This window comes from Barbus barbus (assembly GCF_936440315.1).
Source record: "Barbus barbus genome assembly, chromosome: 43".
Classification (NCBI taxonomy): domain Eukaryota; kingdom Metazoa; phylum Chordata; class Actinopteri; order Cypriniformes; family Cyprinidae; genus Barbus; species Barbus barbus.
In genome coordinates this window covers 12,381,709-12,398,839 of record NC_136721.1, presented here as the reverse complement: position 1 = coordinate 12,398,839, position 17,131 = coordinate 12,381,709, and the positions used below count along the sequence as shown (strand labels likewise).

The window sequence follows — 17,131 nt, the reverse complement described above, 5'->3', positions numbered from 1 at the left end:
TGGATGCATAGATAGGTGTCGTATTCATATAGGTGTAGGGTGATAGATAATACAGTTTGTACAGTATAAAAATCATTACGCCTCTGGAATGTCACAACATGGAAACACAACATGTGTGTACAAACACGTACATATTTATATGTTCTCTTCCAGTGTATGCTGCTTAGATTTATTGTGGTGTATTGCAGTGATAACCCAGTGACACTTTACAATGAGGTAAAATGCGTTAATAACACTTTTAAAAATTAAATTAGAATATTATGCTCATGTTATTTAAAAGAGGTTTAGCAAAGTTTTTTAATGAAAATGAATCAAATTAAGCAGACATGGCAACGCTGGAAGAAACCCTAGTTTAGGCAGGCGCCGGTTTTTCTCGCGTGATTACACGTTCTGACGTCCTACTTCTTTGCGTTAGTCAAGGGAACTGCAGAGCGATTCACCTAGCTATATTTCTGTACAGAGCGTTTTCGTTCATTTAGTATATTATCGTTTATGCGTTTCCGATTAAACACATATTTTATGGCTGTAATAGGACGTTGCAACGGATATTTCGGGTAAGATCTCATATGCATTCAGTTACCTTAATTATATTCTGCAAGAGACAGTCTATGGCTGTGTCTCAAAACCCAGTGTTCTGCCTATCTAGACAGCATTTTTGAACATAAGCGCCCGTCATAGCAAAGCAGTCTTGGTAGGCAGCTCTCTGGGTTTAAAAAAGAGTGCATACATGTAAATGTCTTACTGTGCAATCGCAGTACTACTGCACCTTACCGAGCAGGGCCAAAGTGAACGGTCATTTTGACTTTATTTTGATCATACTTGATTATGGTAAATTATACTAACGTTATAGGCCATTATAGGCTCACGCACCATATAAAACACTTGTTTTGTTTACAAATATCAACACTGTTAATAACAGTAATGTTATTTTTTTTAAATGAAACAATTAAAAAATCATATTGGTTGAAAACGTTTAAATTAAATAAAACAAATATTAGATGAAAAATAGATGAAACACTCAAATAAAAAATAAAACAGAATTAAAATAAATTTATCATAGATAGATAGAAAGATATTTGTAAGTCGCTTTGGATAAAAGTGTCTGCTAAATGACTAAATGTAGATAGATAGATAGATAGATAGATAGATAGATAGATAGATAGATAGATAGATAGATAGATAGATAGATAGATAGCAAGTAAAAAAAAAATGACAGAAGATAACAAAATTATTAGACTGAAATTAGAAACTGAAGATATAAAAATAAAAGCAAAATATTAAAACATTCTGTAATAATACAGAATTAATATAACCCTATTAAAACGCTAAACTAGTTTAAAAAAAAGTGTCACAAATGTTATAGACTTTCTGGAAAAAAAGATTACATTGACTATAATATGAATATTAAATTTTAACACTGACAATAATTTATATTTGGCTGATTTGATCTGCAGTTATTTTATTAGTTAGGCTGTCTTATCAATATTGAAGTGTTTCTTATATAAAACTTAATTTAATAGGGTCACTTCTTCAAATCCCTCATCATAGAGTGATAGAGTTTTGCTTCCTTTTTTGGAAATATTAATTTATAGCAAACACAAGCAAATATTGACTCACAGAATAAATAATCTAATTTTAGAATAACTAATACTTTATTGTATGAGCAGGATGGGTTGTGCAGACCTTATGTTATAGCTTGCTCTGTGTGGACATCACCGCCACCGTGGAAGAAAACGGCAGCTCATGGCACCAGGCCTACACAAACTCGGGCCCCAGCCCCCTCCCAGCACCACCCGAACACTTGTGCAAGGCCTGCAGAGGCCAGTTTGACACCGTAAGAACGGTAAATCAGGTTACATCTACTCCAGTTCTGCTGTTAAAGGAATAGTTCACCTCAAACTGAAAATGATGTAATTAATTACTCACCCTTGTGTCATTCCAAACCTGTAAGACCTTCGTTCATCTTCGGAACACAAATTAAGGTATTTTTGATGAAATCTAAGAGCTCTCTGATCCTGCATAGACAGCAACGCAACTGCAATGTTCCTAGGCCCAGAAGTGTAGTAAGGAGATCAGTAAAACAGTCCATCAGTGGCTCAACTTCAATTTTGCAAAGCTACGAGAAAGAAAACAAAAATAACATAGTTTATTCAACAATTCTTCTCCCCAAGTTACCGTCTTCCACCATTTTGGAGTGTACCACAACGCATGTGTGCGCTTTCCCCAGAACGTAATCGATGTAATCAGCGTTGTTTACGTTCAGCATGTAAACGTTTTCTCCTGAACGTAAACAACGCTGATTAAGGAAGATGGTTACTCGTGGAGAGGAATACTTGAATAAATAATAATATTAATAATAAAAGTTTTTTTTTTTTCTTTGCAAACAAAAAGTATTCTCGTAGCTTCGCAAAATTTAAGTTGAGCCACTATTTTCACATGGACGGTTTTACCGATGTCCTTGCTACGTTTCTGGGACTGGGAACATTGCAGTTGCGTTGCTGTTTATGCAGGGTCAGAAAGCTCTTGGATTTCATCTAAAATATCTTAAATTGTGTTCCGAAGATGAATGAAGGTCTAATGGGTTTGGAACGACTTGAGAGAATTCTATCTACTCCTTTTCTTTAAAAAAAAAAAAGAAAAAAAAAATCACTACAATTTTAATTTTTGGGTGAACTAACCCTTTAAAGCAAAAAGTCCAGATGAATTCTTCTAATTGGATTTGAACGTTTTTGCTGATTTCAATCCATTTCATAGCATGTCTGCGTGGACTGCAAAAACAACTTCTGCAGCCGCTGCTCGGTGCAGATGGACCTCCGGCCGCGGATGTGCCACACCTGTCAGCGGCTCCACTGCACCCTCTTTGAACGGGCAGAGTTGATGAGGCTGAAGGTGAAGGACCTCCGTGACTATCTCCACCTGCACGAAACCCCCACGCAGATGTGCCGAGAGAAGGAGGAGCTGGTGGAGCTGGTGCTGGCTCAACAAACTCCCAGGGGCAGCAGCAGCGCCTCTGCACTTCCTCTGCCTTTCCATCCTCTCGCAGAATCTGAAAGCCTCACGGAGGAGGAGGATGATGAGGACGAGGACGAAGAGGGTGAAGAGGAGGAGGAAGAAGAAGAAGAAGATGGAGATAGAGATGGAGAAGGAGAAGATGAAGAGGGTGAAGAAGATGATGAGGATGATGAGGAAGAGGTATGGATAAAACATGCTGTGTTTTTGTATATAGTAGAAGCCTCCTGTCCAGAAATGATCGTGTTTTATCTGTGCTTCACTTAGTCCACAGACAGTGAGGAGACGCTGGTGCACAGCAGAAGAGCTTCTCTGTCTGACCTGAGCAGGGTGGAGGACATTGAAGGCCTCAGTGTGCGGCAGCTGAAGGAGATTCTGGCACGTAACTTTGTGAACTACCAGGGCTGCTGTGAGAAATGGGAACTAATGGAGAAGGTCACCCACCTCTTTAATGATCAGAAAGACCTTCACAACCTTGGTACGTCTTTCTGCATGAACACTGTGAAACCATAATAGTGGTAGTGTTGCCTAGCTCTTAAAGACTTGGACTAGTAATGCAAAAATGGCAGTTTTGATTGTTTTACAAAAATATTATTGGTTGTTATTTAGCATGTGAGTTTTTTTTTTTCAAACAAGTAGAAATATTCTTACAAAACAAAGTATTTAAATGGACAGCTAAAATGACAGTATCAGATTGCAATAAATGTAGAACAACAACAAAAAAAATCTTACTTTGTATACACTACAGTTTGGAAGTTCAGTAAGTATTTTTATTATTATTATTATTGATGCTTAATACTTTTATTAATAATTAATACTGTTTTTCAGCATTTGATCAAAATAGATAGTAAAGACATTTACATTACCGGTCAAAAGTTTTTGGACAGCAAGATTTTTAATGTTTTTTTTAAAGAATTCTCTTCTGCTCACCAAGCCTGCATTTGTTGTTGTTGTTCTTTCAAAATACAGCTTAAGCAGTAATATTGTGAAATATTTTTACTATTTAAAATAATTGCTTTATATTTTAATATATTTAAAAATGCTATTTATTCCTGTGATGACAATGCTAAATTTTCTGCATCATTACTCCAGTCTTCAGTGAATAATATTTCACAATATTACTGCTTAAGCTGTATTTTGAAAGAACAACAACAACAAAAAAAACAAGCAGGCTTGGTGAGCAGGGGAGAATTGTTTAAAAAAACATAAAAAAATCTCACTGTCCAAAAACTTTTGACTGTTAGTGTATAATGTTACAAGATTAAAATTTGAAATAAATGTTGTTCTTTTAAACTTTCTATTCATCAAAAACAAAAATCCTGATGTAAAAATAAATCATATGGCAAGACACTGAAGACTGGAATAAGGGCTGCTGAAAATGCCATTTGCCATGACAGGAATAAATTATATTTTAAGATATTATATTAAAAAGTAAATAGAAAACAGTTATTTTAGTTTGTAAAAATATTTCACAGTATTACTGATTGTACTGTATTTTTGATCAAAATAAATGCAGACTTTGTGAGTATAAGAGACCTTTAAAAAAATCAATCTTTTGAATGGTAATGTAACTTAAATCATCATAGTGTATGAAGTCGTTCTTCAGTTTTACTGTAATTGACGTTTTTTGCACTTTCTTTTACTTTCAGTTTCAAATACAAAAACAGAAGCAGGTATGTTTTATAAATACCATGGCGATTAGTCCCAAAATGCTATATAAAAATAAAAAGTAATACAATTCTTGAATTTGTGTCTGATAATTGAATCTCTCACCACTCTTCCAGCTGATCCTGCTGAGCCCAGCGGCCAGGAGGAGAACCTGTGCAAGATCTGCATGGACTCCCCCATTGACTGCGTTCTGCTGGAGTGCGGCCACATGGTCACATGCAGCAAGTGTGGGAAACGCATGAACGAGTGTCCCATCTGCCGGCAGTACGTGGTTCGAGCCGTGCACGTCTTCAGATCGTGAAATTCGAGTGCAAAGAGACAGACTGTCCTTTACAGGTTGTTGCTTTTTCACACATTGAGCAACATTTTCTCGAAATTTCTTTGATAATGCTCCATTTTGCTGCTTTGTTTATAAGTTTACATGATTAAATGTGCACTTCTTTGTTTTTTCTTCGCAAAAGTGTTAAGGTGTGGCTTCAAAGTTGTGTTTAATTTATTTGTTGACTTTTGCACTTTTATTAATTTTTAGGATTTTTTCTTTAAATCCATCCTAGAACATTTGCATTACTGGTAGTAAGTATAGAATAAGCAAACTAGGTTTAATGGAAAAGTTTGCATCAATGATGAATGTTTATTAGGGGTTAAGAAGTGTGTCTGTTTGTATAAAGAACACATTTAAATGGGTGGAATACACTTTGGAATGTCTGGGATGTGAAAACAGGGTAAGATGGTTGAATTTAATTTTTATTTGAAGCACTGATTTTCCTGTTGTTTCTGTATTTAAGTCTGTACAATAGTTCCTCATTGCAGATCACCACTAAAAAGTGACCACTTAAGTGGTCATTCCACTCTTGGTTAAAGAAATAGTTCAACCAAAAATGAAAATTTGCTGACCCTTAGGCCATTCAAGATGTAGATGAGTTTGTTTCTTCATAAGAAGAACCGATTTGGAGAAATTATATTAATTGCTCACCAATGGATTCTCTGCAGTGAATGGGTGATGTCAGAATGAGAGTCCAAACAGCTGATTAAAAACATCACAATAATCCACTCAACCCCAGTCCATCAATTAACATTTAGTAAAAAGCTGCACATTTGTTAGTAACAAATCTATCATTAATTTGTTTTAACCTTAAACCATGGCTTCCCACTAAAATACAAGTTTTTAAGCCATCATATTGCTTTCTTCCCTAAAAAAAGTATAAAGAATTTAGAACAAGCACCATTTACAAGCAAAATCAGTCCAAAAGAGTTCTAAACAAATATGTTGGTGGATTTTGATGTGAGAGGACAACAGGGAATGGACTATTTCACTTGAGGAAGCATTATTATGGATTATGGACGTTATTATGTATTTTGACCAGAGGCAATGGTTTAACAGTTAAAACAATTTAATGATCCATTTGTTTCTTACAAGCAAGCAACTTTTCTTCACAAGATGTTAACTAAGTGACTGAAGTTGTGTTGTGAATTATTGTGATGTTTTTATCAGCTGTTTGAACTCTCATTCTGACGGCACCCATTCACTGCAGAGGATTCATTGGTGAGCAAGTGATGTAAGGATAAATTTCGCCAAATCTGTTTCTTTGATGAAACAAATTCATCTACATCTTGCATGGCCTGAGGATAAATACATTTTCAGCAAATTTTCATTTTTGGATGAACTATTCCTTTAAATTATTACGCACTCTACCAGTATTGGTACTTGTTTCTAGTGAGTAGGTGCTAATTTCCAAGCTCTGTGCACTTAGAGATCACAAACCATTCCACTATCTCATGCTTTGGTCTTGACTCCATATCTTAGGCAGAACCAGTACTTCCAAACTGCCAAGAAACTTTTTCTGGCTTGACTTTTGCTTCAGTACATTCTTTCTTTTATTACACTGGTGGCTAGTTCTCCACCATTACTAGTATTACTAACAAGTCAGTGTTAGTCACAAGGTGCTCATTACTGCCCACATTTATTGTTGTATGATAAAGTGTGTTAACCTAATAAAAAGTTTTCATGGAGTGATAAAGCCAATCATAACTGTAATTTTTTTCAAAAAGTTCTTGAAATCTCTCATTTTTAAACTTGAAGGCTCACACTTATGGAGATATGATGTTTTAATTATTCAAAAAGTTTGATTAAAATTGCAAGCTTACAAATGTATCATAATTGTGGTTATATAGGAATGTTTTCATTTCAAATCTTTATCCTTTGCATATCTCTGATTCCTTATTTTCTTGAGCTGAATGTAGATGGCACTGACATGCGTCTAAACCACTTAGCCCATCTCTAAAACACAACAGATGATCTTCTAAACAAGATATTTTCACTTATTATTGGAGACTTTTGACAGGATATGCAACCTGTACATATTCTATATTTTGATAGCTTTGTGTTTTATGTATTTGCATCAATTTATCAATCAAACAGCCACATGATAAAACTTAAAGATCTCGATTATTCACTGTCTTTGTTTCACTGGTCATTGCAAATGTCTAGTCAGTCCAAACCCAGCATGAACGTCCGTAACCTCCCCACAATATATTAAAAAGTTGATGATGGACAGGCGCGTATCAATCCAGCGATGGGTGTAAATTTCTGCTCAGTTCTGTGGTGCTTGGAGCTTTCATTTTGTGCTTTAACAGCTGTAGTTAAAAAAAATAAATTTTAATAAATGGGCAGAGTGAGATTTACATGTTAAGTCAAAATCCAAGTAATTTATGTTATGTAATAGCAAAGGTGCCCAAATATGTGTGTGTATGTGCAAAGTGGAGTTATATCCCTTGAAATATCAGTAGGTTGTGTTGCAGTCTGAAGATTTAAATACCTACAGAAATTTAGTGAAAATAAATATGATCTAAAGCTCAATTAAAACTTAAAAAATATAGCATTATTTGGAAGCTAGTGTCTTTGCAAATATAACTTCTTTGAATGCAGCGCTGAGAAATTGTGTGCAAAGAGAAAAAACTAAAACATTGGATGTGTATCTAGACTTAAAAAAAAAATTAACAATATGAGAGGGAAAAAATAAGAGCTCTGCGTGCATGAGCAAAGAAAAAGATTATTGAAAGGTGCTTAGAAATGGAAACTTTTCCAGGTTGAGAGGACACGCTGGATTCTGTAATAACTTTTGTGAATCGTTTTGTAAATTAATTGTTTCTGTTTGTTTTTAGATTCTTTGAAACTGTGACTTTCTTTTAACCTGTATAAAATATAATCAAATCAACTGATAACAAACGCTGTTCCGGATATATAACTAGCATGTCAGATTGCCAACATTGTCTTTAATATGCAGTGAGCCTGATGTGCTAAATGCTGTATTCCTGTAAAACACTACATTGGAAGGTGATAAGGTTTATAATTATTGATAAATTTATATATTTTTAAATTTTGTTACTATATATGGTTGTTCTTGTGCAAATATTTTTTTTTTTGTATCAATAAACAAACCTACAACCGCTAAACATGTGTCATTATTTGGGATTTATTTGAATAACTGTTCGGTGTAGAAATTTGTTTTCTGACTGCATTACAGTTTGCAGCTTTTACAGCAGGGGGAGACACAGGCCACTAAAACAAAACAATAAAATAAAATCATACATAACAGGGTAAAATCAGTCTTTCATCTCGACAGTGATGATTCAAAACACTTGCACTATTAATTTTGCAACCACTTTAATGTCAAATCAGAAAAACTATTTAAACCAATGGCTGTTTAGCGCACGTGCTTCTGTTTCTGGTAACCATAGAAACAATGACCGGTGCAGATTCACAACAGAAGTCTGCTGCTGTGATTTACTTTCTACTGGTGGAAATTTATAACTATATTTAGATGAATGTGGATTACCTAAATTACTAATGATATCGTCAAGAAAGCGGGAGAAACCTAAGGTAATGTCGCTCAAACTTTAAGAACTGGTTTCTGTTAACGTTTTGAATGCTAATGCTAGTTTTAACGTTCCGAGGCTGCTGAGAATGTGTTTAACAAGCCCGCTTGTCTTTACAAGTTGCAGTAAGTTGTAATATTTCTTCTCGCCTTTGTTAGCGATGTTCAGTAGGAGTCAGCAGTTTAAGTAAACACTTAAATCTTGAAATGTAAATGATGAAAATGTCTGGGAGAGGCTTGGCTGATTTTCCATCATCAGCCTGTTCGTAATATAATGAATAAATCAAAACACTGGAACGTTTATCACTTCGTAGATCAGCAAGATGCTGCATTCGCCGTCTGTGGAGAAATCTGTTAGCATGATGATCACGTATGATAAAAACCTCAGAAGTGGTAGACTGGTGTAATCCTAAAGGATTTCAGCTTGAAGTGTGATAGAAATGTGATTAATGAAATATTTTGTGCTATATATGACCCACACTCTGCATTTTTATGAGGTCTCTGAAGGTTTGAATTGTAAAGGCATATGGAACCAATTAGCCACTGTCTTAGAAAAAAAACACAGTAAACTATAAATTACACAGTTTGCACAACAAAAGCAATAATTAAAATCTCACCAGTACTCAGTGAGTATAGCTCATTTAACTGTCTACAAATTATTTATTGTTTAGATTATCTTACTTACTTTACTTACTTTACTTTTGTCATTTAGCAGACGCTTTTGTCCAAAGCGACTTACAAATAAGAAAAAGTAACTAAAACTAAAAAGTTACAACTCTATAAATACTATCTACCCACATATTTAAGAAAATAAAGAAATTAAATAAAATTAACACATGCATATAACAACAACATTTCAATAATAAACATATCAATGAAAAAATTAAATAAAAAGCTACTACTATCCCTTGCCGGTGTCCCTGCCCGGTGGAGTCTTCTGTCATGATGCTTTTGATAAAACGTTATAATAAATAGTTTTTAAATTAATGATAATGATGATGATCTTTGTGCCATTTGTACACTGCACAGAAGCTGCTTATATACCATGCATTTATTTGAAGTCTGCTTAATACCACACAAATATAGGTGTATGTTATATATGACATAAATGCCTTTACACAGGAATTACAATTGTAGAAATAATGCTTTGAGATGTATTAAATGTTTTAATCAAACTTATGAGGTTTCAAAAATTATAATAAATACTTTTTAAATAATAACAACAATAATAATCAATTGTTGTTGTTGTTAATATAAATTATTATGAATTATTATGATTATTAATAATAATAATGGGATTATTGAATTGTTGTTGTTGTTATTTAAAAAGCATTTATTATAATTTTTGAAGTTTTATTAATGTTCAGCCCAAGTATAAAATAAATATTTTGTATAGTTAAATAAATGAGCTCTACCAAGCATGTGGCTTTTTATCATTTAAAATGAAATTATCATCTTTTTGTTGTTGTGCAATCTGTGGTATGTATTGTATAATTGATCTTTTATTATTTGCTGATCTTTTATCAGTTTCATTCATCATTAAAAAAAACGTTTAATAAAATCCATTATTAAAATCCAAATGCCATAATTTGTTTATTATTATTATTATTATTGACTATTTAGAACCACGTTTTTCCCTCTCAGCTGCAGTACTTACAGTAGGGGGAGACAGATTTAATTAAAAATAAATAAATGAATAAAATAATAGACAAAATATGCCCTAATTGTACAGGTAGCCTTTTATCTCAATAGTAATGTTTCTGTAACTCAGTGTAAATATAGAAAAAAAGCTAATTGTTATTAGTTTTGTATATAAAAAGTGTTGAGGCAGAAGCAGGAAGCATGAGGCAGAAGCAGGAAGGATGTGGTCTAATGAGGCTGTACAATGAAGCCAGAGTAAACTGCGTATAGAATTTCAGATTTCACATCATGATTTTTACACATTGTGGTGTGGTGTTGGTTTTAAACAATTAGGGACTGCAGGGTGTGATATCCAGGCTAGAGCACCACTTCTGTGCTTCGTGTTCAAAAAATTGTAATTTAACTTAAAATTAGTAATTTCAATTATATAACCTAATGTGCATTTCACGGTCCCAGACCAATGTACTTTACAGCGCAGAAGCTAGAGATGCTAAGCAGCAAACATAAGCTCAAGCGTCGCCATAGCGACCGTGGAGCAGCTGCTGCGGACGCATGCGCATTACCTCTCTCCCCATCCGCGTCCACCTCGTATCCTGTTTCAGGTCTAGCGAGCTAACGGGGTGGCACATATGGCAGTCGCCGTGCTTGAGGTGTTTTCTGTAGTTTCCTTTGTTTACTTCGGTTCCTCCGATATGCTGTTAAAACGCTGTCGCTGACTAAGGACGTTAACATTTTCCACTCGCGCTCCTCTCACCTTGATGAGAAGTCGGAAGAATGATCGCATCCCTGTCTAAAGGAAATCTGTTTGACGTGCTGCAGGAGGGTCCAAATGAGGTACTGAGCTCCTAAACCCTCATGTCTGTTTACACGTGCATTCATTTCATCTCATTTGCTCATTTAGGTTCTGTTAAGTCCAGGCTCACTAAACCGTTAAAAACGGTACGTTAGCTGTCGCAACTCGTGAAGCTTTTTACGCAAGAAACTCCGAGGAGTGCGGCGGCATTGTATTGTTTGCACCTTCTGTGAGTAGTTACTCTAGAACAACAGATCCCAGGTTCTTTTGAATGTAGTATTTCATGCACTAGACCCAAGTTTGTTTACAGTCATTGTTTTTGTTTAACAGCTGAAATTTCATAGAGCACATGCGGACTAAAATCCTTGTGCCATATGCGCAGAAGCTGCATATATACCATGCATTTGCTTTAAATCAAAATACCAAATATACTGTAAAGTGTATATATTTGTATTATATAATCATATTGTACAAATGCGTTACCGTAAGAATTATAGTGACAGAAATGCTTTGAAAATAATGTAAACTTAAGATGATGACTGAAAATTATTAATAAAAATAGTAAATTATCAAATTACAGCATGCATACAATAGTTTACACAACAGAAACGATCATTTCAGCAGTAAAATGTCAGTAGCAGTGCTTAAGACTTCTAATCAGAGAGAAGGATTGTCCTGGCAGCTGATAAACAGTGGGAGAAACAGTCCTATTAATCCTGAATTTACAGAGACTGTTTAATGCCACACATACATAAATAGGTTCGTATAATGTATGTGGTTTGTGAATGCATTTACATGGAAATTACAATTACAGAGGTGATGCTTTGAAAATAATGTTTTACATGTAGTTGATTGAAACTGGTTGATTGGTTGATGACATTATGAATTAAGACTACTATATATATATATATATATATATATATATATATATATAAATAAAATACTATAAATTATGCCATAGATACCACAGTTTAATCGATAAAAGGGATAATTTCAGTAGTTTGTTTGTACTACTGCCAATTTAAGTCTATAAGAAAGTCTTGACTGCTGTTAAGCAATGTGAGACACAAACCTATTCATTCTGCATTTATAGAGATTGTTTAATGCCACACAAATGTAAATATGTATATTATATAAATGCATTTACACAGGAATCACAATTGCATAAATATTATGTTGAACATAGTGCTTTTGAATTATCAAAATGTAGAAAATATGAAATTATGAATATTGAAACAGGAAGAGATGAAAGAAAATTATAAATAAAAATAGTAAGCCATAAATAATGCCATATGTACACCCCAATTTGCACAATAAAAGTGATCATTTCAGTTGTTTGTTAGCAGTAAATGTCAGTAACAGTCCAAACGGACAAAAGGATAGATTTGAATTCCCATTTAAACTATGAGAGACACGGTCCCACTAGTGCAAAAATGTATTTTTTTAGTGAGCTGCCGAACTTGACAGCATTTTTGGGCAGCATGCTAGGCTTTGAGACCCAGTCGGCTATTGTGCTGTACATGTAGTCAGCACTCTACTGTGCTTACTTTGATATATTTTACAAATATCATTGTAGTGCTGGATTACTTTATATTTTCATTAGAATAGCATGATAGTCTTTTAACTTATGTATAATTTAAATGCAGGAACTACCTCTAAATAAGTGTTAAAGTCCTTTTAACCTGTGGAAATTACTATATCATGCACTTTGAAATGGTGATAAGTGTGGGAGGAGGTGTTAAGCATATTATGCCATTTCTGTAGCCATGTGCACTATCGTCAGACATTCCCTACTGATGTTACCTAAGACTGAGTGCTTCTACATCTGCCTGCCCTCCGGCTGTAACCATTAAACCGTCAAGCGCTCAAGTTCTCAAACCATCATTGATTTTTTTGTTATGAATCCCAGCTGTCTTAGTCTCTACAGATATTTCAGGTCCACCTAGAATATAAAGTGAGAATACATCAGAACAGCAGGCTCCAGTGATGGAGATGTATCCATCTGTTGGGTCACTGTGGGAACAGACAGCTCATTTTTACAGTTGGCTGCGCAGGACTATTGCTACCTTCCAGTTTTACAGCACTGTCAGCATCTTTACAGTGCATCTGTGCTGATAGCTCTCAGTGTTAACTGTTTTCACTGGGAAGCCTGTCACTATGGCCACTGTTAAATTGAAGTGAGACAGATATGCTTCAGACAGAGCTCACATTGTTTTTTTTTGTCGAGGTGTGACACTTAATGTCATGAATGATTGTTCAATTTCATTCAAATGTTTGTGGTCGGTAAGGTTTTTAAATGTTTTTCAAAATAACTTTTATGCTGATTTGATGCTGAAGAAACATGCATAGTCTGTTGTGCTGCTTAATATTTTTGTGGAAGCTGTGATACATGATATATTTGATGAATAGGAAGTTGAAAAGAACAACAGTTATTTTCATACCATTAAAATGTCTTTTATTGTAAGTTTTAATCAGCTTCATGCATCCTTGCTGAATAAAAAATGAATAAATTTTTCAAAAATCAAAATCTTACTGAATAGCGTATGTCGTATATGAGAATTGTTTAAAAGAGTAGCTCACCCAAAACTGCAATTTTTGGCTTAATTTACTCCAAAATTAAACTTTTCTCCCCCCAAAAAAGAGACCTTATGAACTTTTTTCATTATATTTCAATGAACAGTCTTCAGGCTTTTAAAAAGGAGCGGAAAGCATCGTCAAATTGGTCGATTGCGTTAAACTCCAAACTTAATATGATAATCTTGACATCTGTCCTATACTTATTGGTCATGAAAAAAATTGTGATCACTGACTTGTGAATGGATCAGTATTTTGTTGGATCTTTTTTTTAATTAATCAGTTATTTTTTTTTTCAAGTCAAGTCACCTTTATTATATAGTGCTTTTTACAATACAGATTGTCAAAGCAGCTTTACAGTATAAAACAGGAAAATAGTGTGTCTAATGAAAGAGGACAATAGTAAATGTTCAAGTAAACGCTTTCAGTTAAAGTCAGTTCATCATTGATTCAGTGATGTCATTGTCCAGCTCAGTTCAGTTCAAATAGTATAGTTTACAGTATTGGAACGAATAATTAATTCACAATTACACTGATCCGGTTCTTGAGATAAACTCACTGACTCCTGTGACATTTGTTAACAGCTCACTTGTGGGGAATATTATCAGTGAATAGCATGTAAATTTTGGTTCGTGTCTTGACAGAGCCATCGTATGGCTTTAGAAGACATAAAATGTAGTGAACGAGTCATATGGACAAAATTTATACCTTTATGGTGTTTTGTGTTATTTTTCCTCTACCTGTTTAGTCTAAATAAGTAAATGCTATTTCTACATGCTGTATTTTTCTGCAGCCATCCCACATTGAGTGGCTCACTCTGCTAAGCCACTCTCCCTGAACCTTTCAGGTCGTGGGTTCGATTCCCGGTTGGCACAAGCTCAGACCGCTATATGTCCTTTGGCCAGAAGCGGTGCAAACTTTCCTTTACGGGGAAGTCGTGGCCTAATGGTTAGAGAGTCGGACTCGTAATCCAAAGGTTGCGGGTTCGAGTCTCGGGCCGGCAGGGATTGTGGGGGGGTGAATGTCCAGCGCTCTCTCCACCCTCAATACCACGAACCCCCAACTGCTCCCCTGGCGCCGCAGCATAAATGGCTGCCCACTGCTCCGGGTGTGTGTTCACTGCTGTGTATGTGCACTATGGATGAGTTAAATGCAGAGCACGAATTCCGAGTATGGGTCACCATACTTGGCAGTATTTCACTTCAATTCACATTCTTCAGCATTTAAAAAAAAAAAAAAAAAAAAACATTTTTGCCAGACGAGGGTAGATCTGCGGCAAACCTCACTGCAGTCTTTATGTGTTCCTACATGTATTTGCTGAAACGTGGGGAGTTAAGCTGTCCTTTTGTGACATGGCAGAGACAGTGCAAGTCAGACTAATCCACGCTGTTGAACCCGGGTGATGCTGACCGGCCGGGGTGTATGAGGAGGGACTTGTTCTGTCAAAGCAGGCGCATCTTGAGCACTGAGGCATAAATTTCTTTTGACAACGGGTATCCTACTGGGTATCAACACAGGCATATCCTGCATAACCTCTCCACCAGGACCGTCAGCACTAATGATAACTGGGGAGGTTTGCAGTTTAACAGCACATAGAGTCATTGGCTCCATTGAGACTTGTGATTTGTGCTTAGGCTGAGTCTGAGGAAAGTAACTCTATACTGTAGCATAGATGAGGTTTTGTTTAAATTGCAAAAATGACCATTTTTTGAAGCATCAGTAGTTCCAGGAAAAAGGTGGAAGTTGCGGCTATAATTCCCAACTGGTTGCAAATTTTCTATACATGCATATTTATATACACTCCTGTTCAAAAGTAAGTTTGACGTTTGTAAGATTTTTAAATACTTTTATTCAGCAAGGATGCATTCAGTTCTTCAAAAGTAAGCATAATGACTTTGATTCAGTGTTGTTCTTTTGAACTTTCCACTCATCAAAGAATCCAGAAATAAAATGTACAGATACCAGAAAAATATTATATATATATCTATCTATAAACTGTTTTCAACATTGATAATGAGAAATGTCCCCTGAGCACCAAATCAGCATATTAGAATGATTTTTGAAGGATCATGATCATGTAAAGACTGCTAAAAATTCAGCTTTGCCATCAAGGAATAAATTACATTTTAAAATATATTCAAATAGAAAAGTTATTTTAAAGTTATTATTATTTTTTTTTACTATACATTTGACCAAATAAAAGCAACCATGGTAAAATATAACACAAAATATAGTAGTAAAATATTTGCAAGCAAAAAAATTAGAAATACAGTCTTCTCTTGAGCTGTAGACTATAACCAAGTTTGCACTAACCTGTATGAAATGTTTGTCTTTCTAGCAGCAACTGGCTGCCTATGTGTCTTGGGTTAATGCACAGCTGAGGAAGAAGCCCGGACTGAAACCTGTGAGTGATCTACGACAGGATCTCAGAGATGGTGTGGTTCTTGCACACCTCATTGAGATAGTGGGTAAGCCTGTACATCACATTCCATTTTTATTGCAGGACTGTATAATACGCCATTGTATTTAGATGTTTTATATATTTGGCAAGCTGGTGAGCTGCTGGATGGTATTCGTTATGTGCCATGTGACGACCAGGAGAGGAAGCAGAATGTGGAGAAGGTTCTGCAGTTTGTGTCATCCAAACGGATCAGAATGCCACAAACGTCTGCCAGGGGTGAGTTACAAAGCAGGCTCTTAATCATGGTTAAGCTGATAAAACTGCTTATTTAAGATCTCTTCTTTCTCTCTGTACTCAAAGACATTGTGGAGGGGAACCTCAAATCTGCCATGAGGCTCATCCTCGCTCTAGCTGCACATTTTAAACCCTCCTCATCAGCCAGTCACAGAGCTGGAGCTGACGTAGGCAGGAGTTCCACTGGGTCCTCGGCCAATCACAGACCTCATTCCACCATGGCCATGGCCCAGAATGCAGCAGCAGCACTGGCAGCAGCCAGGCAGGATGCCTCTCGCCCTGGGCGCTCCGTTTTTCATCTAAGGCAAGAATGGAGGTACATGTAGCTTCATTCTTGCGTTTATCTCCTTCTCCTTCAAAAGAATTTTGTAAATGCCAGTTCATTTAGATAGAATTGCTTCCATAGAGTAGCTGTTATTACATCTCCTTCTCGTGTTATAGGGATAGCTCACCCAAAAATGAAAATTACCCCATGATTTACTCACTAGCATATTCTCACTTACACCTACATTCTACGTCATCCGCTGGAACACCACTCTTTCGTACAACAGTTAGTGAAAGCTAGAGATTACGGTTTATAAAGTTTTAAATATGGATATTTTTCTTACACAAACGCATCGCTTCACTTCAGAAGGCCAATGTTGAGCACTTTTTATTGTGGATGGATGCATTTTTTTGGGCTTCAAAATAGGGATGCACCGATATGAAAATGTTGGCCGATACCGATAATTCTTTATAAATGAACGCCGATAACTGATATGTTGGCCAATAAATCTAAATCAAAATTTTTATATAATGTTTGATAACACTTCAACATAAATCAAACATAAAGCAGCCTTATAAATAAAACAAAGCTTAAATGCAAACAAGTCACTG

The 17,131-nt window shown here is 35.4% G+C and overlaps 2 protein-coding genes across 9 annotated transcripts in view; both read left to right on the top strand.

Moving 5' to 3' along the window:
* The first annotated feature begins 398 nt into the window (after positions 1-398).
* Positions 399-7,716, top strand: LOC306862914 (E3 ubiquitin-protein ligase rififylin-like). 5 transcript variants are annotated; one of them, XR_013783622.1, is made up of 7 exons: positions 399-554; positions 1,668-1,843; positions 2,755-3,192; positions 3,277-3,487; positions 4,659-4,682; positions 4,794-5,577; positions 6,303-6,698. XR_013783622.1 is itself a non-coding variant. In XM_079406008.1 (6 exons), the coding sequence occupies exons 3-6, from the start codon at positions 2,806-2,808 to the stop codon at positions 4,976-4,978; spliced, it is 807 nt and encodes a 268-aa protein (XP_079262134.1). In that variant the 5' UTR covers positions 399-554; positions 1,668-1,834; positions 2,755-2,805; the 3' UTR covers positions 4,979-7,716. The 5 variants fall into 5 exon arrangements, 2 of the variants coding, with proteins under 2 accessions (XP_079262134.1, XP_079262133.1); XR_013783623.1 differs by having other exon boundaries at positions 4,794-5,589; positions 6,210-6,698; XR_013783624.1 differs by having other exon boundaries at positions 1,668-1,834; positions 6,303-6,691.
* A 546-nt stretch (positions 7,717-8,262) lies between these two features.
* Positions 8,263-17,131, top strand: part of LOC306862908 (dixin-A-like) — a 34,952-nt gene continuing 26,083 nt past the window's right edge. For 2 of the 4 annotated variants that reach the window (XM_079405998.1, XM_079405996.1), the window contains exons 1-4: positions 8,263-8,557; positions 15,899-16,028; positions 16,112-16,237; positions 16,322-16,571. In XM_079405998.1, coding sequence (XP_079262124.1) covers positions 8,525-8,557; positions 15,899-16,028; positions 16,112-16,237; positions 16,322-16,571 — 539 coding nt within the window. In that variant the 5' untranslated portion in view covers positions 8,263-8,524. Of the gene's footprint in view, positions 8,558-10,760; positions 11,028-15,898; positions 16,029-16,111; positions 16,238-16,321; positions 16,572-17,131 lie in introns of those variants that run through there. The other 2 variants (XM_079405997.1, XM_079405999.1) reach the window with 1 other exon arrangement.